Raw genomic sequence first — 24,152 nt, forward strand, 5'->3', positions numbered from 1 at the left:
GTGTTGAGGAATTTATTTAAACAATGTGATGAATACAAAGTCCAGAAGAAAAAGTCCCTTCAGGGTCTGTCAGTTTGTTCCCCTCATTGGTGTATTCTCCCTCCTATATCACTACAATAACAACATTTTATAGGTTGATGCTAAATTATTAAAATGTCTAATTATCTGTGACTTGCTTTAAAGGGATCATCTTGTTATTTTTAACTAGTGGACTCTGCGACCCTTCAGGTGTGTCTGCTCCGTATAACCTCTCCGTGTCTCAGACCGATGATAAGGAAACACACTATCCGTCTGTATGTGAACTCAAATAAGCGTGTATGTGTTTGTATGTGTTGGAGCACGTGGAGGGAGGCTTTAAGAAGGGGACGGATAGACACATAATTGTTTCTTGTTTTTTAATGAAATTAATTTGCAATAGGCTAAATAGCCTGAGCCTGACGTCAGATCACTAATTGATCCCTGCTCAGCCAATTACTGAGAATAATTCAGAAGCAGAGGTATAATTTATTGCGTAAAGGGGGCTGAGATTTGATCCGAAAATAAAAGGCCGTTTGAAGCCCGAGGCCCGCGCACTGCGCACGTTTACCCCAAAAAAAAAAACCCCAAAAGATATACTGATCCTACAGGAGGTTATATTACTTTTTTATATGACTTTTATACTGAATTGTGTATGTCCTTTCGCCTGCATTATAAAATGAAAGAAAGAATACTACATTTTATTTGATTATATTTTCACATAATGATCAGATGGATTACTAAAATGAGAATATGATGCAAAAAACTCATTACTGAGTTTATTAACTAAGCATTGCAATCAAATAAAAAGCAATATAAAAGATGAAAAGTGTTATAAAAAAAATAACTTTACATTACGGAGTCGCGCCTATGTGTGCGTGCGCTCCTGTTATAACACGCTCCTACCCACCACATACCTCCGCGTGCGCTCGTGGAGAGTTGCTTCTCTCTCACGCGCCAGTTGCATCACCTCCTCGCTTGATTTCCTTGTTCTCCCCTCCGCTTTTTAAAGTCCATCATTAACGGGATTAAAACAGCTGAGATTTCGTGAGAGAGAGATGGAACCGGAGGCGATGTGAGCCGGTTCTCCTCCTCGCACTGATTGGATCAGGGGCAGATGACGTCACACGACCGCATGCGCCCCGGATTGGAGAGAGAGAGGAGTAAACAAAGCCGCGAGGAGGAGGAGGAGGAGGAGAGGTCTCCACATCTCCAGACAAGTCCGACACCGACACACCGAATCCGACTTTACGCACAGGAGGGGGCGGCCCCGGTGTCGCTAAAAGAATCAAAGTTACACTTGAAGGTCTAAAGGCTCTGATGGGTGACGCGATAAAACAGATTTTTGGAAGTTATACCATCGTCTTTTAATCCGGACGCTGTGCGCTTTTCCTCTCGTTTGAGACTGATTCCCTTTAACTCTGCGCGCAACTCTTCCTTAACAAGTATACCGAAGGGATCACTCTGTGTAGGGTTGTTATTATTGCTCTTCTGTGCGCAAATGTGTTTTTTCTTTCTTCTACAAATTAAATAAGTGAAGTTAAATCAGAAAAAGACTATGCAACCCGGGCGTTTTTTGGAGACGGTCTGAATCAGGCTTCATGTTCGGAGCATTCATGGTCCGATAATTGGAACAGAGAGAGAGACTGAAAGTAAGAATTAAAGAGCTAAAAAAAAAAAAAAGACATTTTGGGAGAATTTAAAGGTGTGTTTTTTTGCGGGAACATCTGTCCAGGTGTGTCCCGCCGCCGAGCGGTGGTGCGGAGTCTCCAGCTCAGGCCGGCAGCAAAGACATGCTGCCCAAATTCGACACTGAATCCCTGGGACTCTCTCGATCGTATGGAGAACAAGGGCGCATGCCAAGGAATATGCAAGGTAAGAAACTCAAGTCATTCATTCTCATCTCGTATCAGACTTTAAACAAGGCAGATTCATTTAAAGCTTCCACTTTAGTAGATTTTATGGAACGTTATGAAGTTCTGGAAGTCCTCATTGCGTAATGTCAACACAAGTTTTTAATATGCGTAAACCCAACACATTTCTGCAGGACAATGACAGGTGATATAGGAAATAATAGGCTATTATTGAATGATGAATGTCCGAAGTTATCACATATATGGAGGTCATTCGTTTTTTTAGAGATTTGGGGAATTTTTATTATTGTGTTTTGAGGATCTGTTATTTTCTCTCAATCTTTACTCTGACATTATAAAGCATGAATGCAGATCAAACCTACCTGGACACACTTTTCTATACGGTTTGGCTCGTGATCAAACAATGATCAGCTGTCACTCATGTTGGAAGTGTGCGAGCGCCTTGGTGCGTAAAAACGCTCAGACAGAGCATGTGGAGATCTGTGCATTTCACTTTTTAATGTCTGTAGTTTTTGGAATAAACCACTTGACTTCTTCTCAGCAGAATATGCAAAATTGACTTTTTTGTCTGCATATAAAAACAGCAGTTAAGACAGATTTATTGCTAATTCATGAAAAAGGAAGAAAAAAACTGCAGAGCCTAATTTTAGAGATTTCATTCAGTGATTTGACCTCGAGACAGTAAACTTTGATCTAAGAGGTCTGGTCTAATTTATACTTAATAGGTCATGTGAAATTATCCTAATTGTGTGACAAATTAATTTATATTTTGTTATGTTTCTTAACAAATCTAAGACAGTAATTTATAAACAAAAAAAAAATGGCCTGAAAATGAATGTCAAAATTAGGTCGGACTAAATTAAAAAAGGGGCACCAAATGTCGTTTTTACGATGCTATATACTCATGTATGTATTTTTCATCTTCTTTTTTTTACACCTCACAAAATCATTTTCGATCTTTGAATGTGTGAAATTAGGTTAATGATTTAAAAAAAAAATGTGCAGCTTTGATTGACACAACAAAAATCAGATTGGGCATATGCACATTAAAATCCCCTCATGTATTAAAATGTTTTTTCTTGATCTGGTTCTAAAAAATAAAAAAAGGGAATGACTCCTCTGCCAAGATAAACTATCCCTCTCATTCCACCTCACGTCATTTCACAGCATTATAAACGGACAGTCAATTAGCCAGGTCTTTGGTTTATGAGCCGCAGATAACAAACACTCACAAGACAAGGAGTGGCTTGTTAGGAGAGCACCTTATCTACTTTTACGCTGGGCTAAAAAACAAGGTAGCTCGGGCAGAAAGAGGGCTTTTCTCTGGGAACCATCAGCAGTTTTGGACAAATTTTGCAGCTTTTTTTTGGGAAATTGCATGAGCAAGTGGACGTCGAGGTGAGAGCCAGCAGGTGAGAGAGAGACTGTGTGTGTTTCTGCAGCTTCTAAAAAGCAATGCTGCAAAACCTGCAGGACGGATCAACTAACTTAATTTAGCACACATCTTTACATCCACAAAATTATATTTATCTTGTGCTTTTATAATTCATTTAAATAGCAGCAGCATAATGCACAATTTTAAACGAGAGAATAAGAAGAATTTCTGCAAATATTCTGCATTTGTTGGACCATTTCAGAGAGCTACTAATTTATTGGGTTTATTTTTACCACGGCCTGCAACCCAGAAAAATGTCAATCTTCTGTATTAAAATGGGTCCAAATCTGCAGCTGCCATGCGTCATGCCCAACAAAATGTTCTCCTTTATATGCGCGTAAAGGCAGAAGAAAGTTCACTTTGCTTTGAGCTTCTGTGGGGAAAAAAAGAAATGCCAGCTCGATGGAACTTGTTGCTTCAGCTGGAATCTGCAGCACGAGATCCCAGCAGGGCGACGCTGTTAACAAACCAGAAATCACGTCTAATTAAAAGCTCTCATTGAGTCAGATACGAGTGGATTTTGAAGTGGAGCAGTAATATTATGTGGAAGGCCTTGGAAAAGGCGTCTTGTTGACAAAAGATTTCCACTTTTACAGCCACATCCACTGAGGTTTTTCCTGTTTGATCCTGGCTGCTTTTTTATGATTACAACCATAAATGCTTTTTGTAACTGTTGTAAATGTCAGCCAGTGTGTGTTTGCTCAGCGCTGCCACACACACAGTCTTATCAAAGCAAAGTATGTCTAATATGCAAGCCAATAATATTCTTAATTCTTAAATCTTGATAAAAAAAAAAAAAGAAATGAGGGAAAATGTGCCAATGTTGTGGAATTCCACTTGTCAAATTATAATAATTGATTGCATATAGAAATGATTATGTCAAATTGACTTGTTAAAAGGACAATTTTTTTCAGTCACATAAAATGTTGCCTCTGCTTTTTCACCATAAAAGAAACACTTGGCCTTTTAGCATCGCGACTTCTTCTTCTTCTTCTTCTTCTTCGAGAGGGAATAAAATAATGTTGGTTCAAGTTTTTGGATATTTTTTTTTTTCTCGTCGCCTGCAGAGATAAGAGGCTTCTCTGTGTGTCTTCATTTGTCTGTGGGCGGTAACATGTTCTCCTCCAATCCTTAACTCTAATATCTCTCCATTTCCCCCCAGCGATTTCCACGACTTAGATGCATGCATATTTATGAGGCTCACTTTCATGCGCCTTTTTTTGGGGGGGGGGCGAGGGCATTTTCTGGCTCCTGTCTGCAACGCATGTATATAGAAGAGAGGAGGAATAAATGTTTGCGTCCTTTCAACTAGTTCCCAAATCATCCTCCTCCTCAAATTAAACCTCTACAAAGTCCAACAGAACTTTAACAAAACAAAGAATGTCATCCAGACGCGTCTCGTGGATCCCTGTGGCGCATCTTGATGGATGAAAGTGCGCTTTTGGTGGAAAGAGATTGCTCATCAGCACTGAAATAGACTTCTCTCTGTGTCTCCGTGTCTCAGCCCACCAGATCAAAATGATGGACTATTCGTATGACGAAGACTTGGACGAGATGTGTCCCGTGTGCGGAGACAAGGTTTCAGGATATCACTACGGACTGCTGACCTGCGAGAGCTGCAAGGTTAGTAGTGCCCTTCATTCTCCAACACTAATACAATGTGTGCTGCATGGTGGACCTTCCATATCTGCTTTGTGATCTAAAATGTTCCTAGTGTGTCTAAAATTGTTTTAGTGAGGTCTCAATTATGTATAGTTGCCTAATTATTGGTGTTATTACAAAGTTTCCTGCAGTGCATGAAAAGCCTGCAGAGAGATTGTATATACTATGTGTGTTTGCAGTATTCAGTTATAATGTTCTTTTTGGTATTTACTTTAGTATCTTGTATTTTTTTATATATTGATACAACCATATTTGCATTGTGCAATTTAAAAAATACAACCCGTACATAGTAACACTATGGCTCTTTATATTTCTCTATGGCTGCTTTATTTCAGTGCATAAACCTCTCTGGAGATTTTTGCAGTTTTATTTTTGCACACTATGGCATTTAGCCGACATTCTTGTTCCAGAGTGACTTGCAACAAGAGTACAGTGAAGATTCCTCGTCATTAACATGACAGGAAAAAAACAAAAGGTTAAAGAGGCCAAGGGTCAAATATTGTTGTGACAATTTGATGCAACAAACTTTTCCTGTGAGTGTCAAGAGGATTTTGTAAAAGCGGTGAGCAGCTTGGAAAAGAAACAGGAGTTTTAGCAAACCACCAAACACAGGAGGTGGTGGTGGTGGTGGTGGTGGGGGGGGAGGAGGATTTAACCCAGGAAGCAGAGTACACAATAATGCCGTCTGTGTTTGTGATCCTGTATCCTATACTGTCTAAAACTCTCACCACAAGTTCATTAAGAGAAGGAAATGTTTCCATACACAGGTTAATAATGAGGGCTGCCGCAAAGCAAACTGTTGCCGCTATTATTTAGAGCTCTGTCAACAACCTATTTGTCCCTTTCCGCCTATTTCCACTGTCCTCCTCAACACTGAGCTAATAGGCTTCACCCACGTGTTTTTTTTTTTGTTAGCCCAGTAAAGCTGTCAGCACAAAATTAAGCTAAAGACAAATGTCTCTGTGTTAACACTATTCAGTGTAAAATTGCCGTTTGCAGTATTGATGACGCCGCGCACATTTCTTGCCTATGTGGTCATTATTCAAAGCAGATGTTATAGATTTTATCCCATATTATGACCTTGAGATGCTAAGCACTTGCTTGAAGGGAGACGTCAGTGGCATCTCTGCTGCTTTCCAGCCTCGGCACATGCAAAGCTCGTGTTGGAGAGCCAATCCACTAACAGATTTCCCAGTTCAGTTGAAACGCTCTGGTGTGTGTGTTTATGTGTGTGTGTGCAGGATGTAGATGAAGAAGTCTTTTATAAAGTGCTGCCTAGCCTTGTTGAAACATGAATGATATTGATGATTACCTGAAGCTCATTATTGATTATTTCTAAAATGCAGGCAGTAAAATTATGATTGTCAGAGCTGGACTGATACATCAGTGTGTTGACATGTTACACACTCATATTAGTATTAAATACTCGCTATCAGCCAGGGAGTGTAATCCATCTCCAATGTAATAATGGAGGTCCCTTTCTAAACAACAACTGCATGAAAACTGGAAAAAAAATAGCAGCTACTTTTTATTTTTTGTTTGCTACTAACATGAAAATATAGTGTGTTTTATGTGCGGAGTAACATTAACATTTTCCAAATTTGTGGTATCTAATTTTGGAAATACCCTCTACCTCCACCCCTGCATATACCCTTTAACCCCCCCAAAACAATTGTGAATAGGACACGTCTGTTATCAGGGTTTTTTTGGGTTGCCAGTTTTGGGCAGAGGAACACACACACACACAGAAAGAGAGAAAGAGTGAATCATGCAGGATTCTTTAACCCCCTCATAATCCTACCACCTCATACACGCCGGACAGTGTTAGTTCATACTGTCCTACACACCAGCAGCCCACACAAAGTAAACACGGTACCACTCGATACCTGCTGGAATAACAACTACGAGCTGAAAAACGGACTTCACGGTTCCTCGTTGTGCACAAACATGCTCGGCATGCTTCATTTTGGAAGCTGAGAGAGAAATAGCAGTACTGACATTACAAGCAACTAGCGACAAGGTCAAGGGTCAGAGCCACAGTGGACATATCAAAAATATATTTAAGATCTGCAGAAGATTAAGGAAAATTAATATGAGCAAAGCAAGAGATTTTGTTTTTATTTCAAAGTTAGACAGAACGGAGCGAGTAAAGAGTATGAGAGACAGGGATCAGAGGTGATAAAGCGGTGATGTCCTTCTTTGTTGGACTTATATAGTATTGTCATGAAGTAAAAGCAGTTTCTTGGTTGCTGTTTTTGTGCAGAGAGAGTGCAGTTTTTCAGGATGGAATTCTGAGGTCAGGAATACCTAATTACTCAGATAATTTACCAAATTAAAAATACTTTTCTGAATAGCTTGTGTCTACTTAGCAGCATACCATTTTAGATTTTTGTGATGATTTCAATTTCTGATGTGAATTTGTGACACATTTTTGGGTAAATGAGAAACTATTTGTTATGGCAACAGAACTAGGGCAAAAGTTGCTCGCAGCAGCCCCTTTACGAATAGAAATGAGCCTCGACGAGTGCCTTTTCTTGGTTTGAACCGCCGGTCAAGTGAAAGCTTTTCAGTGATGTTGTCCGCTTAATCTCCAGACGTGATGTTGTGTGGTTTTTAAAGCATGTCAGAACCCAGTTTGGTTCAGATATTTATAGCGCACGCTGTGCACTAAATGGAAAATTGGGGAGAAAGTTCTCTTTGAAGCATGGATTTTTTAGCACTGAGAAGTCGATAATCCAAAAACCGAGTGCAGCCAATTTTTTTTTTTTTGGACGGATCAGGCAATGCAGATTGTCAATTAAATTTGTGTTTGGCGAGATATTGACAGCAACACATTCTTTTTTATTTTTATTTTTTTTAAAGAGCAGGTTTAAGGATTCTCCTCCTAGGTTATGGATCTAGAATACGTTAATACCATCTTCCCTTCGTTTGATTTTCCACTGCTGCTGCTGCTGCCTATAATTAATTCCACGTTGCAGGTATGAATCTCTGTAATCCCGGAACTGTGAATTATGGATATAATTTATTGGATTTTTTGGACTCCTGTGCTCATATTTTTCAATAATTAAGTGGAGAGTTGAAAAGATGCTTTCCCCGTAAATTCTCTTTACCTGAATATATTGAGATATTAATACTATTGAGAATAGCAATGTCATTTTGACAGGAGACAAATTAGATTTCATACCTTTTTATAAAGTAGTTTATAATGCAGTGAATGTAGAGAATGTATGCTTTACTTATGTGTTCAAAGCTGATTAAAATGAAGGTATGATGTAGTTTTTTAATTCAAAAAAACTTTTCAGAAAGACTGAAATTTGTTTAATTTGAAAACAAAAGTGTATTCCTGCCGTGCTTTATTTTGCATGTGTGTGTGTCCGTAAAGCATCACAACATCTATTGGAGTGTAGCTTTCTAAACTTCACCCAGTATGTGTGTGTGTGTGTGTGTGTGTGTGTGTGTGTGTGTGTGTGTCCATTAAGCCTGTCCCCCTCCATCTGTCTGGGAGTGTGAATGGGCCAATTACCGTCGCATTGCAGGGGTCAAGCGGGTTGACGTCTTAATTGGTTCTCTCCGCAGGGCTTCTTCAAGCGCACCGTCCAGAACAACAAGCGCTACACATGTATAGAGAACCAGAGCTGCCAGATTGACAAGACCCAGAGGAAGCGCTGCCCGTACTGCCGCTTCCAGAAGTGCCTCACCGTCGGCATGAAGCTAGAAGGTACAGCAACATGTTTACATTTTTTACAGTGCAGGTGTGTGTTTGACTTGTGCTTCTGTGATTCTGTTTTGCTGGTGTTTTGCTTCTGTAATTCAATGTGTTTCCAGTTTAAACACAAGATTAGGATGAGATATGACCTATAGGGAGACACAGTGTTTCAGAGTGCAACGATGGCTGGTAGATAATGAGTGGTTGCCAAAAGTTTGTGGATTCTTCAAAATAGATAAATAGTTGTATAAAGGAGAAATGGTTTTCATGTCATTATAACAGGCTGCCGACTAGGGTTGCAACGTCTTGCTCAAGGGCTCTCAGACAGAACGGATGGCTGCTCTTAGTACTGAACATGTGACTGTGCCGCAACCAGTGCTGGAGGATAAAGTAAAACTATCAAATTACAAAAGTGAAAGTACATATAATTAGTCAAATGCACTTAAAGTACCAAAAGCAAAATTATTCATAATGCAGAAAAACGTCCCATGAGTGATATACTATTATATATTATATTATTGGATTATTACTGATGCGTTAATAATGTATGTACGTAGCGTTTTACTGTTTTAGGTGGTTGATGTGGAGCTAATTTCAACTATTTCATATACTGTTGGGTAGTTTAATGTATAACAGTGCATTATAATGTATAAGCTAATCAAATGAAAAATGTTTTACATGTAAAATCTTTATCTGTAAAGTAACTAAAGCGGTCAAATAAATGTAGTAAAAAGTACTGTATTTTTCTCTGAACGGTTCTAGAGTAGAAGGATAAAGTAGAATAAAACTGGAACTACTCAAGTGAAGTACCTGAAATATGTACTTAAGTACAGTACTTGAGTTACATTCCACCACTACAAGTAACAAGACTGCATCTAGGCCACCGAATAGCCTCCTCTCACACTTTTAAAATTATATTTTAATCTGAGAGAAATATTTATCTTATTTATAGTTCACATTCACTGGACTGTTTTTTTTCCCTGTAAGATTTCATGAATAGTTTACCACAGATTTTGTCTATTCTGGAGTTTCATAGTGAACACCACTCACTAAAATATGATCCAGAACTTACAGTACACGTCTGCAGGAGTGGAAAAGCAGAAACATTTATTTATATCTTTCAAGATATGATGCCTGTTTGCAATTACTGTTACTGAAAGTTTGGGGAAGGGGAAATTATAACACGGAGCAGCTAAAATTGGAGGTTGACTGCTTCTGGACTTCCACAGAGGTGTTTTACACGTTCTAGTGGAATGACAAGAGTCAGTCTTTTTCCATTGGATTCGTAACAGTTAATCACAGCACATTTTTGGACTGAAAATATTCTTCCATGATCAATTTGCATGTGGATAGTTTCCTTCCAAATTGACATGTCCACCATTTAGAAAAGGCCGATACCTGCTCTGACATAATAATTGCCTGTGTGAAAGTGAGATGATTATATTTATTTAAACATTTAACAATGAACATCTCAGTAATATATGTTCTCGCAAAATGTATACCTAGAACTTTGTGAAGTGAAACCTTTCATTACCACCACAGCGTTGAAATCCAGCATTGCTTATTAGTATTGTAGATGGGGTCAGGGGGAGTTAGGGGGTATCTTGTAGCTGCTGTGCACTTAAACTTGCCAGACAGAGTAATAGATAAAATATTAAACTTGGCGGCAGGGCGAGAATGGTAATGATGATACTTTTGGCCGGCCGTTTCGAGGCCTCTTTGTTTAATTTGAACGTGGCTCAGGAGCTTGTTCAAACACGGCTATCCAAAAGTGACAGGACGGCGGAGCGAGAAACATTCTTCCAATGCTCAAAGATAATATTTAAAATCAACTATTTTTTCCACACATAAGTTGACAAGCTTTATTCTGAAATTGCTAATTTTGAAGTGAATAAAGCAACCTGAAGGTCATCCCTCAATACGTGTAAAATAGGGGATTTAAAAAGCTTATTATTTTGTTAACCGAGAGGTTAAGTTGCATTGCTGTCCTTTAAAAAAATACTGCAAATTATTTTACTTTGTGTAAATTCTTGTAATTTAAACCAAATTAAAAATCCCTTGAGCTCCTGGAATGATCACATACAATTGAGAAAAGTGAATGTGTTAAAGAAATAAGACCCTAGGAGGGTGAAAGTAGAGCAAAGACAGCCAACTAAAATCTTTCCGGAGGCTTCTTCTCCCTTTTGCTGCCATGTGCGGTGTAATTAATTGCTGTTAATTGTGAATGGCCGCTGGGCAGAACGTCCCGGCCTGTCATTTTCCAGCTGACACCGGTGGGGAGGGGGTGGCGTTTGATTTTGTTTTGCTGGCGGTAGTTTTCAGCTCGGGGGCAAGACGGGCCCTGCAGCGCTCTGTCAGGGGCCAGAAGCTCCGGTGGGCGACTCCTGCCACAACCAGTAAAGACGTCCCATACAGAAAGGCTGACACCCCTCAGCACACACACACACACACTATACTGCTCTCCCTGGTAAACACATACATATATTCATGAGAAGCCCAAAAAGGTGTTCAGAAGGCCACAGGCAAGAGGAAGAAGCTGTCATTTGATCTAAAAAAAACAGTGTGTACGATAGCGGTGAAAGAGGAAAGGAGGTTTGGGGTCATGTGCTTTGTTATTGCAATTTTTTCATACCATTACACAGCAGCTTGCAGCAACATGTGAGTTCAAGATATCCAGACCAAATGTGGACAAACTTTAGCTCAAACTGTCATTTTTTTGTTTACTTTTCTGGTGTTGCTCAACGTCCATCCAACCAATGGGACGGTGGTCTGTGCCGTTTGCTTTGAGGGTGGTAGCAGTAAAGATGTCTGTGTTTGTGGCGCGTGTTGATGTTTCAAAGTTGAGGGAAGGCGGCGTAACGAGGTGAAATGGCAGACGGGCACATGGAGTGATATACAGTAAACAGTGTTGTGACACGTTTATCACCCAACCAGAAGAGATCAGTCGTATTATCTTCAGCTGATAACGAAAATAGTTAAACCTGACGCCTGTCTTTGCACAGCGAAAGCTTCAGAAGCGTATCATATTCTCCTTATTCGACACGGGAACAAATGACACATTCTGTAACATCCAAGATATGTTTTCCAAAAAACGTTTGGTATCAATTATGTAACACTCAAATTAAACATGACCTTTAACCTTAAATCCCTTTAACCACATGTCATCAGTTGCTGACACGTCAGTATCATTTTACAAATCCTATTATCTATCATGAAATTATAAAAAGTTAAATATATTTACATATATATTTATTAAAATTAATATTTTCTATTTAAAACATGTGTTTAATCTGTTTATTTATCTTTTCTAGTTTCTGTCAGGGGTCATTATGTCAAACAAACACACACACACACACACGCTCCCTTTCATAAACACACACATAATGATGATGGAGCCTGGCAGCCACACACTCATTTAACCACACAAACACACTGTAAAAAAAAAAATCCTTGTTCCTTGGTATGCACTGTAGCATCTCAGCTCTCAGTGTTGACTCATTGAGAAAAGGAAAAAAAAGCCACATCCCACTAAGCTTTGACCCATTAGCACGTCATTCACTGAAGCTGATGAAGCGTGCCGCATCTGAACGGCTCCCACTGGCATGATTTTCTTTTTATGCTCGCTAGAAGTTGCCCCGCATCACATGCTTCACTGAGCTGCCTAATATCTCCTTCACTTTGTGTATCATCTTAAAGACGGAGAGCGTAACGGCGGTATTTGTGATACTGTGGGTCTGAATACACTCTGTATCCACTGTGTGCTATTTAATGAAGCAGAAGTTACAGCATTTTTTCGTTGATGACAGGCACTACGTGAAAAAAATAGTATATTTTAACAAAAACAAAGAACAGCATGCGACTTTTGTCCTCCCCTGTTAAAATGCTGATTGTTTTACTGTCTGGTTCCTTTACAGTTTAATGCCATATTTTTTTAGTTTAATCCCAGCTTGATGCCAAGCACTGTTTTGTTTTAAACCAGACACGACAATATACCAACTTAACAAGCCCTTTTTTTGGAAACAAATCCAACTCACATTTTTCTTTTCATTAACTTTTATTGGACTTCACTGAACAGACTCACAAAGGCTATCACTTTTTCCAGCGATTTTTTATTTTTAACCTTTTATTTTCATGCAGTTAATCCATCATCAAATCTAAATTCGATGCAAAACCTCTCATTCAGCCATTCAGCCCAAATTAGCAACACCATCTGAGTGTTTGTATATTCCTCACTGTATCCCTCTCCCTCCACTTTTTATTTCCTCCCTGTCTCCATCCTTCTCGCTCTGATTTGTCTTCCATCAGCCTCCCAGTATACCTGCGGTGGAAGCCAGGGAGCTGTCCCATTACTTATGCATAGGTATCATAGGTATTCATGTGTGTGCATGGGATAGGGCGCATCGCGGAGCAGGGGCCGGGGCCCCGACATGACAAACAGGGTGTCAGCAAGGCTCCGCGGGACCCATTAATATGCTGGCGGCCGACAGGGATCCTCACCTACGCGCGCTTAATATTCCTGTATATTAAACAACCATAAATCAGAGGATATAAGCGCTGAGGGCTGTTGTGTGTGTGTGTGTGTGTGTGTGTGAAGTGTTTCAGTGTGCAAAGAAATATTGTGTGTGTTAAGAATGCTGCGTGTGTGTGGTTGTTTGTGTTCGTACATGTTTGTACACGGGGTGCTGGATACTTTTGGGAAAGAGGAACAGGGTTTTGGTTGGGTCAGATTCTGAATTTATGGATGGTGTGTGTGTGTTTTTGTGCGGACGTGCTCTCAGACAGTAAGTCGGGGGAATTCATACTGGAAGACAGCGTCAGCCTTTTAGCCTTTCAGCCTGGCTTTAGCCCCAAAGCCTCACTGCTAGCCCACAATATCCAAGATCCTTTTCACACAAATACAAGTTTCTTCTCAAATACTCAAACTTTTCTTCCTTGGGATGCTTTCTGTTCATATATTAATTTATATATTTTTTTTCCAGTATACCGTTTTTTTTTTCTTCTTCTTCTTTGGGCTGAACTAAGTGCTCATAGCTGCACTTTCCAGACTACTCCTGTCAATCAAGCTGAGTGTGCAGCTCTTTTTTCTCACATTTTCTGTTGATGATCATTTCTGTATAGGTTGGCCGTCTTTCTTGTTTGCCTGTTCAGCAGCGGTGGCCGTCACTGTCACGCTAAACTATTCAGCTTGTGTTGTTTGTGCCAGACGAACCCGCAAAACATCAAACACATCACTTTCTTGGCACCACAGGAACCTAACAGTGAGTTTAAATCTGGACCAGCTCTTTATGAAAGGGAAATTCAATTACTGCTGTTTTTACAACATATAAAATGTTTTTTTTTTTGCATGAACACATTTACAAATGTCTTTCAACCTTGCAACCTTCTAAAGTTGCAGGGTCATATGACAACTTTGTAATCATGAGCTCAATGCTGCAGCAACTAACCCATTAACATCTCTGCACCTCAATCAAACACACGCATTCATCTTCTCTGCATACACTGTCCTGCTCCCCTCTTCCCCTCCCCCCTTCCATATTAATCTGTGTTACACGCATGCAAATCACCTTGTTTAATTAGAGACAAAGAATCTGTGTGTGTGTGTGTGTGTGTGTGTGTGTGTGTGTCCTGATATTCATGATGTGATGTTGGTCCCTGGGTCCGAGGCAGGCAAGAAGGCAGTCGGGGCCTAATTTTGTTTTCCCAGTAGGGCCGACTATTAGTTTCTCAGCTCATTAATTACAGTACGCTGTTGTGGAGAAATCATTAATAGTTAAAGTCGCCCTACAATAATGTATAATGGATACATTTGACGGGCTCCTGATTCCTTCTTTTTTTCCCTTTGATATGTGATAAATTTTTTAACGGTCACGTTAATCCCCGAGCCTCGTTGAGTGGGCACTGGAGTTGACCTCAAGCATGTTGGGAAATGGTCGTGTGTGTGTGTGTGTGAAATCACTGTGTATAAATTGCATACCGTTTGAGCCGTCGGGGGGGCTCTCCAAGGTGGCGGAGCGTCTGGCCTGCTACCATCTCTCTCTCTGTGTGTGTGTGTGATCTGGACCGGTGTGTGATGCTTTCTACGTGTGTGTTTGTGTGTGTTTTCTTTAAGAATGTACGAGAAAGAGTGTGTGTGTGTGTGTGTGTGTGTGTGTGTGTGTGTGTGTGTGTGTGTGTGTGTGTGTGTGTCTCCCCTCTCGGCTCAGATCAGTGACAGACACTTTTGTGACGGAGGTCATTAAAATCACTCCCAAGGCAGCTCGGAGTGTGTGAGTGTGTGAGTGTGTGTGTGTGTGTGTATGTATGGCCCTCCTCACCCCCCAAACTCCGACTCCCCACCCCGCCCCTCTCCACACCCCATCTCCAATTTTCTTCTTATGTTCTTTCATTCATCCGTCAAGACATCGTGAGACGGAGTGGACTCAGGCTGACTCGCTATTCGCTGTGTGCAATCGGGGCAAACGCATATGCATTTGCATATACAGTTAAATATTTGGGTTTCTTTTATTGGATACAATAAAATATAAGTCTCTAATAGTCTACAGTATTGGTATTAGTGAGTGTTTTTTCTGTTGCACAGCCTCCCAGACGTCCGTTAGCTCACTACACGCTGGGCTCGGCAAGCCTCGTCAGAGAGTAAGAGGTAATTAAGTATGAATAATTAACACCAGCGCCCCCCGACTGGGAGACAGCAGAGCAGCTTCCCCATGGCAGCAGTCGGCCAGATCACACATGGCCCTCGTAGCAGTCCACCGTGTGCCCGGCTCGTTCATTAGAAATACCCACGGCACAGATTCGTTGTGATCCTCACCGCGGGATCCTGCACTGAGGGGGGGCCATCATGTTTGGTTCATCAGAAAGAAAAAAATTGCTTATTGTCAGCCTTTTCAGCCTTTGTAAAGGTTCCTGCTAATGGACAGTGACATTTTAGAAATTGCATAATCAGATAGCATTTTTAAAACGTGTATTTTAGAAAGAGAACTTTACCAATATGGAGCTTTCGAGGTGGGCATTTTTCCTGAGTGGTAGAGAGAGATAGCCAGCTGTACAATGATCACTTAGCTGAGCGGTTCATAGAAGTTTGTGTCTCTGGTCAATGAGTAACAACACTATCTGTTAGACCTGCGGGGTTTACGAGTCAACAGGTAAATGTCAAGTGTAATCACCACAGGAAAACCTTTGCCCTACATACAAGTTACAAATGAGGAGTTCGCTTCCATAACGCCATAATAAAATATAGAGGATTGTAAAGGTATTTTGGCATTTTCTATGTTTTTACAAATTGTTGAGTTCTCATTCTGGATGAAACTCTAACTTGTATTATAAATAATAACATGTTCTTGCATGAATGCAGTGAAGAATGAGTAGCATTCAAGACAAAGAGGATTTACATATTACAGAGCTAACATTGTCCTCTTCCTTCTTGTCTCCTTTCTCTTTCCATCTGTCTGTCAGCTGTGCGGGCGGACCGCATGCGTGGCGGTCGCAACAAGTTTGGCCCGATGTACAAACGCGACCGGGCCCTCAAGCAGCAAAAGAAGGCGCTGATCCGAGCCAACGGCCTGAAGATCGAGGCCATGACTCAGGTGATGCAAGCCGTGCCCACCGACCTCACCATCTCCTCAGCCATCCAGAACATCCACTCGGCCGCGTCCAAGGGCCTTCCGCTGAGCCACCACCCGGGCCACCACCCCGGCCACCACCACCACCACCACCATCACGCCACCGCCCTGCCCCCCACAGACTACGACCGCAGCCCGTTTGTCACTTCGCCGGTCAGCATGGCGATGCCGCCGCACGCCGGCAGCCTGCAGGGCTACCAGGCGGCCTACGGACACTTCCAGGGCACGCGCACCATCAAGTCCGAGTACCCCGACCCGTACACCAGCTCGCCGGAGTCCATCATGGGCTACGCCTACGTCGACGCCTACCAGACGGGCTCGCCGCCCAGCTTCCCTCACTTGATCGTAGAGCTGCTCAAGTGCGAGCCAGACGAGCCACAGGTTCAGGCCAAAATCATGGCGTACCTGCAGCAGGAGCAGGCCAGCCGGGGCAAACACGAGAAGCTCAACACCTTCGGCCTCATGTGCAAGATGGCCGACCAGACGCTCTTCTCCATCGTGGAGTGGGCGCGCAGCAGCATCTTCTTCCGTGAACTCAAGGTAGGTGTGCATGATGAGAGGGATTTGTTATTTTTTCACAACCGTATTTCTTTGGCCATCATTCCTATCAGTTATGATAGCACACCGCTATTTAAGCTTTAATTCTATTTGCAGGCCTTTAATAAATTATCCCGCATTTTGTTTCAAGTTTAAATCTTTCACCACGTCGTCATCCATAATTGACAGCGCTTTACACAGGTCATGAACATCATCTGCTCAATCCTTTATCTTCAACAGGCCTTTAATCTTCCTCTTTTATGCACTGGCTCAACACTAATGCAGAGTACACAGGGCTGCGGGGGGAGGAGAGGGGTGGCAGTCTGCTCGTAGCTGCCGACGCTGTCTGTCCCACTGCCTGATCAAAATACAGCAGCCAGCCACATTTACCCTGCGTGTGACACGTTTTGGCGATGGCTTGTGAAAACTTTGACGATGAGCTTCAGGCACTTTAACACACTAACAGGGTCCTATAGTCTGAGGGTTGTATGTGAACCGCATACCGCCCATCTCCCCTTGAAATATTCCTCAGATCTAAGCGGGAACACACTGTGTGATGATAAGAGATATTGGCTATTAGCATATTGGTCCAAAAAAATTCAGAGAACTAGATAGAGTCACAATGGCAACAAATCGTCTATTGCTTTTCCTTTTTAATTTTACTTCAATACGATATTTTTTAACCTTTAGTTATTTGTGATGGATATTCTTTAAAAGCATGTTCACTACGTAATCTGCCAAGTCTATTATAACAACTAAATTTGAGCGTCTGTGAGTGTTTAGCACAGTCACTCCCAACTGACCAACAGTAACCGTCCACCAACACCAACGCCTCACCGTAAAAATGTGATAATTCCCACTTATTCATCCGGGGGCCCAAGGGAGAGTTTGCGCGCTCGCAGCTTTATTTGCTCTGAATGAAGGTTAATGTTCGGAGCGACATGAAAGGCGTTTGATTAGTCTGTGCTTCACCTGCTTTTTCTTTTCCCGTTGTCTGACTCCTTTTGTCTGTTTGTTTCGCGCTGCATCGCCAAAGGCTCAGCTGCATATTCATGGGCCCGGGCCCCCGTTGCTAAAATTCCCTCCAAATATTTCATATTATTTTGTTTTCAAAGGGGGGAAATAACAAATGAAATACATGTAATATTAAAAAGCAGATCCAATTACAACACAGAAAAGAGTCCTTGAAAAGCACATGTTGACATTTAGCATGCGCCGAGTCCCCGCTATTGACATTTTCGAGATCTGTATTTGCATTCAACTGGGGGGCGCAGTACTTCACTCATACACACACACACAGGCTCGCCGTAAGGTGTGGCCACGGCTAATAATTGTGTGTGGTTTGCCCATTAACTTTGAACGATCCTCTCTATTTCTCACACCCTCGTTCTAATTCAATTATCTCGCCCACTTGTGTTTGTCAATGCCCGATTTGCTGCTGAATGAAATGTCATTATGTTCACCTAATGACTACCCATATTAGCAGAGCGTAATAGTAATTGAGCTGGGGGCCCGATACAAAGGTAGAGAATGACCTGAGCTCAATGCAGGAGAAACCTCTTCCTGCACCCCAAAAAAAAATCCTCTCGTGCTCCTGTTGCACAGGCCTCATTGGTTTAGGGAAGGTGGGGGCGTATTTCACTTTAAGTGAGGGACATAATTGAACTGAACCCCGCTGCAGTTTTTTTTAAAGAGCCATCTAAAGCACAATGGGGATTGAAAAAGTTTTCCCCCACATGACCCACAATCCTCCTTCCTTGCTTGTTTCTCATTAGTAACTACAGGGAGGACTGCTGAGCAAGGCTTTAGGCATTTGCACATCTGGTCCGTATTTTTCGTCTGAAATTGTCGCACGTTTAAAAATAAATACGACCTCATGTTGCGTCAATCGTGTTTACACACCGACTCCGAAACATTTGTCCGTCATTAAAGTTTTCGGAACAGGTTTGATCTTCTGCATTTTTTCGCATCTGGCAAAAGGCAAAAGAGGGTTGTTTGACCACACAGAGCCACCGTCCGTGCAAACGTCATCATCCAAAATGGCATGATAAACATATCACTTCGCCTCCCAGAACAAAGCACTTTACGATAAAGAAATAAAAGAATACAGAGATGCGGAATTGAAAGATGGATTGTGGCATCATGTGAATCGGGGATGGTAGATACTGATCACAAAACAAAGGATGTAGGAGAGATAAGACAGTAGTGATTGTGCTCTAGGCAGGTTAACGATAGATTCTTGCTAATGTCATTCATTCGTTAGCCCCGTTTTGGACTAGCGCTATCCATTACACCCACGTAATTAATTCAGTTTTGTCTTGTATTGAGAATTTCCGCAACAAAGAGAAAAATAAAACACATTGGATTCAGCAAGGTTTCTGTACGTAACGTTTTTTATCTGATGACGGATTTAAAAAATTAATACAAAAAATACAGACATGGTGAGCGAGACCTTCAGTGTTGGTGATGGTGAGGAGAATAAGCAAACCGTGAGCATGCCAAACTGATATTGAACACATTTTTACTGGCATTGTGGATGTTGTTTTGATACACTTTTGGGGTTTTAAAACATCTTTATCAAATTGATTGCTTTAGTTTTTTTTCAGCTGAGCTTTAATTTGTTTATTAATCATAATTGCAGAGTGTGTGTAAATGTGTTCTGTTCTGCTGCCCGTCTTTATATAACACCAAATTATATAGAAAAACCCACCTGGAACCTTTGCACTCTCCACTTCATCTCCCTGTGAGTGTGTGTGTGTGTCTTCACACATAGGAATACATGCAAGCTATCGGTCTCGTACTGCAATGTTAGGGGATTTACTTCCTTTGATGCTAAAAATGTACACACACGTCTAACTGCATTGTGCTACGGATAAAACCACCTACTACAAATGGTGTGTGTTCCATTGTTTCAACTTATGATTGCTAGTTTAATTAAAGATATCCACCTGACCTTCGACATCTCCTGTGACTATTAGATGTGAGGTCGAGCCTGGGACCACAGAGACAGGAAGCAGAGTAGAATTAAAAGTTTGTCACAGGAGTAGTGTGGCGCTGTAGGAAGCTATAAATACACTTTCATCTCACACACACATACCCACAGTAAGACACAGACACCGCTCACACATAACGCACAGTCCCTCTCACTATTATTAGCGCCGTAAGAACAAAAGAATTTCTCCGGTAATAGAGCCAAGCTGGGAGGGTGTGTGCGAGGCGTCTGCCAAAAAAAGTGTTTAAAGATTTAGTTTCCATAAGTTGGCCTCGGTCACGGGACTCATAAATATTTAGCCATTAGGAGTACCTTCTAAAGAGCTCTCCCCATTCTTTTCCTCTCTCTTTCTGGGAACGAGGGATGACGTGAGGGACGTTTATTTCTAACACCTTGGATCCGAGAAGTTGGGGTGGGCTCTCCAGTTACTGCCAGCCTACCCCGGTTTTGATTGGTTTAACACGCTGACAATTAGAGAGAGTCAGGTCTGGAGGACTGGTTTTGAAATCAGAGACAAGGTGGCGTGATGATGAGGGAAGGTTTTGGCAGGGTTGAGGTCACGATCACTTGTGGTTATTTTAATACAATTTCTAGCAAGCTGAAGACAGGTGTGTGTGTGTGTGTTTATACCTATAAGTTTTTGTCTGTCTAGATATGTTTACACATGAGCCTATTATTTTTTCATTGTGCATTTTGTCATCTATGAATTCTTAATCACAGAATTTAAGTATGTGTTTTCCAACATATTAATGCTGTTACACGTGCAGATTTAGGTCAGTTGTTGTTAAAGTATGGATTGTTTTGAAGATTATATTGTTGTTTAAAGAATCTGGCCTGTTTTTAACTGTTATTTATTTCCCAAAAAATAGTGCAAAAGTGTGTTTTTTTTTATTTAAAATATACCAGAGTTTTGGGGAAAATTACAATTCTAAATCTTTGAACAATTTACATTTTGCAGATGCTTGTTTTTGTTCTGATTTGAGGAGTAGTGTTGCAGGAATGGGTTCAGTGTATGTTTTATTATACAAGTGGGTACAACTTCATTTTTAAATGACAGTGCACAGATACATGTTTATCAGCTGGTATTGGGGTATTTACAAATGTGTGTTTCATAGTTTGTATAAGCACTGATAATATACTGTGCAGTGTTTGAGTGTGTTCTAAGGGGGGGAAACACATGCGTTTGTCTCTCGGTGACATTTGCCAGCACATGGCTGGTACTCTGCCACCCCTCCCCTCCCCATCCTCTCCTCTCCTGTCCTGCCATGAACCCCTTCACCCGCTCTGGTGCCAACCGACAACCAGGCAACTTTGCGTGTTAAAGGGCAAATCCACTCAAAAATGCTTTCAAAGGCAGCTATTAGCTAAAGCAATGGTTGCTTTTGACGTCCTGCATGGATTTTGCTGTTTGGTGGTATTAAACGTCCGAGATCACAGTTTCTCTACCGACAGTATTTCGGCAAAACTGATTTTATGCAGCCAAATGGATGCTGAGAGTTTTCTTTATTTAAAAAAGAAAAGAAAAAATCTAATTGTAAGGGCTCACTTTTCAGAAGGCATTCTGGCAAAACAAACGTAGGATTTCTCTGACTGAAGCAGAAATAGAGAAATTCAGAGCATAGTAAAAACATCTAACTGAAAAATTAAAATAAAAACAAACAAAATGAAAGTAGAGAGGCAAGTAAATTGACATATTTTACAATAAAAATGATGCATAAAAGACAAGAAAACGTAAAAACAAATTAAACTGTCCTTGCAAGAGACACAACTAAAGTAAATTATCAAACGTTTACAAATAGTTTAGGTTACTGGTTGACATAATTTAAATACTTAAACATTTTGAATAAAAAAAAATGATGCTTTCCTTGTGAAACTGTAAACACAGCCTTCTTAAAAACACCTCTCTAATGTTCTTGTTTGTGCTGAATAGGAGATGTTCGCATGTGTGTGGGGGTGAGTCATACTGTAGCTGGTCCACTGCTAGAGTCTCCTCCATTGTTCCAGCGTTGGGATGGCTGGCCTGACTCCCACCACAAACACAATGAGAGGGAGAATTTAGCAGGGCTATCGGGACTATTGATGATTCATGTGTTTATATCTTACCTTCCTAGCTCTACTCCCTTTTCACCACGCCACCCTGCCCCCATTTTCCTCTCTACACCCTTTAATAAAAAGGATGTGTGTCTGGTGTTGGGACAGCAAGCACATTTTGTGCCCTGTCAACACACGGCATACAGAAATCGATGAAGTGACGTAAATGAGTGTCAGAAAATACTTTGAAGTAATCCAATGTTTTAACGCTGTCGTACGGTAAAGAAAAATTACACTTTCAGATATGCTACACTGTTACCTAGTTAGTTTTTGTTTCTTTTTACATTTACAGCCTTGACCTTTCCCCAAAAGAACTGCAAAATGGCGTGCAGCTCAGATAGTAACCTTTGCTCCTCCATTCTGAGGGACTAACACTAAAGCTGGTGATGCTCTGATTATATAGCAAAAATGATCCATGCATGCTCACTTTTTCACAGAAATAAGTGTTGGTAAAAGGTTTTAGGAGGACTGCCAAATACCAGTTAACAGTGTGTGTCACCTACTGTCAACAAATGAGGCCTGACAACACTTTTCTTTAAGCTAGAAGATATAAACCAACTGACAAAACTCTAAAGAAAGCAAATTGCAGGTGCATCGCAGATGCAACAAAAATGTTAAACAGGTCTGGAAATAATTACAACTCAAAATAGGAACAGTATTTGCAAGATTAGGCAGGACACTAGAGTAGAACAGTTGCATAAAAAAATCCAACTGCAGCCTAAAAAACAATTGACCCACAACAGAACCGCACAGTTTGAGACGCGTGTCATTTCAAAGAGCAGCTGTGAAGACAAAGAGTCGGCCTCCGTCTCGTTACTAATGTTTACTTCACAGTAACAAGAGATGACATGTTGTTGGGAATCTGTCTCGAGTCAAACGCTGTGTAACGTTATACATATATTTAGTCCGTCCACCTGATAAAAGTGGAGCAGGGAGGAAAAGAGCCGTGACGTTTTGAAATGTAGCTTCACTGTTTATTCTAGTCGTCCTGGGGCCGTCTTTTGGGGGGATCCAGACAGGTTTTTGTGCTTCTCTGTCTCTTTCATTTTTTTTCTGTTTTGTCTCTCTGCATGTAGCGGGAATGGCAAAAGCAGAGCTGAGGGCCATTAAGTTGAGGAGGAACTGTATTAGAAGTCTTGTTCCCTGGGAAAGCTCCCAGCTGAGATGGGACGGCCATATTGGATAAACAGATGGCCGGGGAGAGGAAAGGACAGGCGAGAAGAACAGAGGTGAAACAAAGAGGGGAGATGAGAGAGGGGACGAGTAGAGGAGGAATGTGGAGAGGGAAGGAAAGGAGAGGGAATAACAAAGAGGAAGAGGTAAGGCAGGAAGAAAATTTAAAAAGGTGATGTGATGGAGGAGAGGAGAGGAGAGGAGAGGAGAGGAGAGGAGGATACAACAGGAAGGGCAAAAGGGCAGGAAAGGGATGAGGTAATGCATGTAAAACATGGAACAAGACAGGTATTATTTCACTGGTGTTTACACTTAACCAGATCAAACACCAAATAATATTGTATTGCAATAGAAAATACTGCACATGCATGTTTACACGGATTAATATTCTCACAAATTGTGCTCACACCACCATTCATTTGGTGGCTTAGAGGTTTAAGATGCTGACCATGTAATATGGTTTGCATCCAACCTTTGATGCATGTCATCCCCACCTCTCTCGCTTCACATTTTATTTCAGCTGTCAACTATTTCCTATCAAAGAAAGGCGTAAATGCAAAATCATTGGCTGAATGTTGCTTAAAAAAAAAATGCAAAGGAATATATTCAATCATAAGTTCAAACTGTCAAAATATTTAGTAAAACTACACTTGATTTCTTATCTGAATAAAATATAGGGCAAAATCCATCAAAATATCTCTATTTAATAATATCTATATAATGTTTTTATTTTTACGTTTTTTAAATAAAAAAAAATAAAAATATATTTCTATATCATTTTAATGTTATTGTGGTATTTTTTTTTATTAATTTGTAGTTTCACGTTTGTGTTACTTTTCATCACAGCAATCTTAATATTATGAACCCCAAACTAATACATTCAAACAAATCAAGGGTTTGTTTTTTTTATAAAAATGACTTTTCTGTGCACCATCCCGGGCAGTCTGATATTTTCAATCCTGGTCATTAATTCTGTTTCCAACTCAAATTTGAAAAAAGGTCTTAAAAACTCACAAAATTCACAGAAATCCGCAAGCATTTTAAGCAG

The 24,152-nt window shown here is 40.9% G+C and overlaps 1 protein-coding gene across 1 annotated transcript in view; it reads left to right on the forward strand.

Annotated features, from left to right (window-relative positions):
• The first annotated feature begins 1,206 nt into the window (after positions 1 to 1,206).
• Positions 1,207 to 24,152, forward strand: part of nr5a2 (nuclear receptor subfamily 5, group A, member 2) — a 75,840-nt gene continuing 52,894 nt past the window's right edge. Inside the window, exons 1-4 of the mRNA XM_037769942.1 lie at positions 1,207 to 1,890; positions 4,829 to 4,947; positions 8,563 to 8,704; positions 16,145 to 16,851. Of these exons, the coding sequence (XP_037625870.1) occupies positions 1,809 to 1,890; positions 4,829 to 4,947; positions 8,563 to 8,704; positions 16,145 to 16,851 (1,050 nt within the window). The 5' untranslated portion in view covers positions 1,207 to 1,808. The remainder of the gene's footprint in view (positions 1,891 to 4,828; positions 4,948 to 8,562; positions 8,705 to 16,144; positions 16,852 to 24,152) is intronic.

The sequence above is a fragment of the Sebastes umbrosus genome, chromosome 5, assembly GCF_015220745.1.
Source record: "Sebastes umbrosus isolate fSebUmb1 chromosome 5, fSebUmb1.pri, whole genome shotgun sequence".
Lineage (NCBI taxonomy): Eukaryota > Metazoa > Chordata > Actinopteri > Perciformes > Sebastidae > Sebastes > Sebastes umbrosus.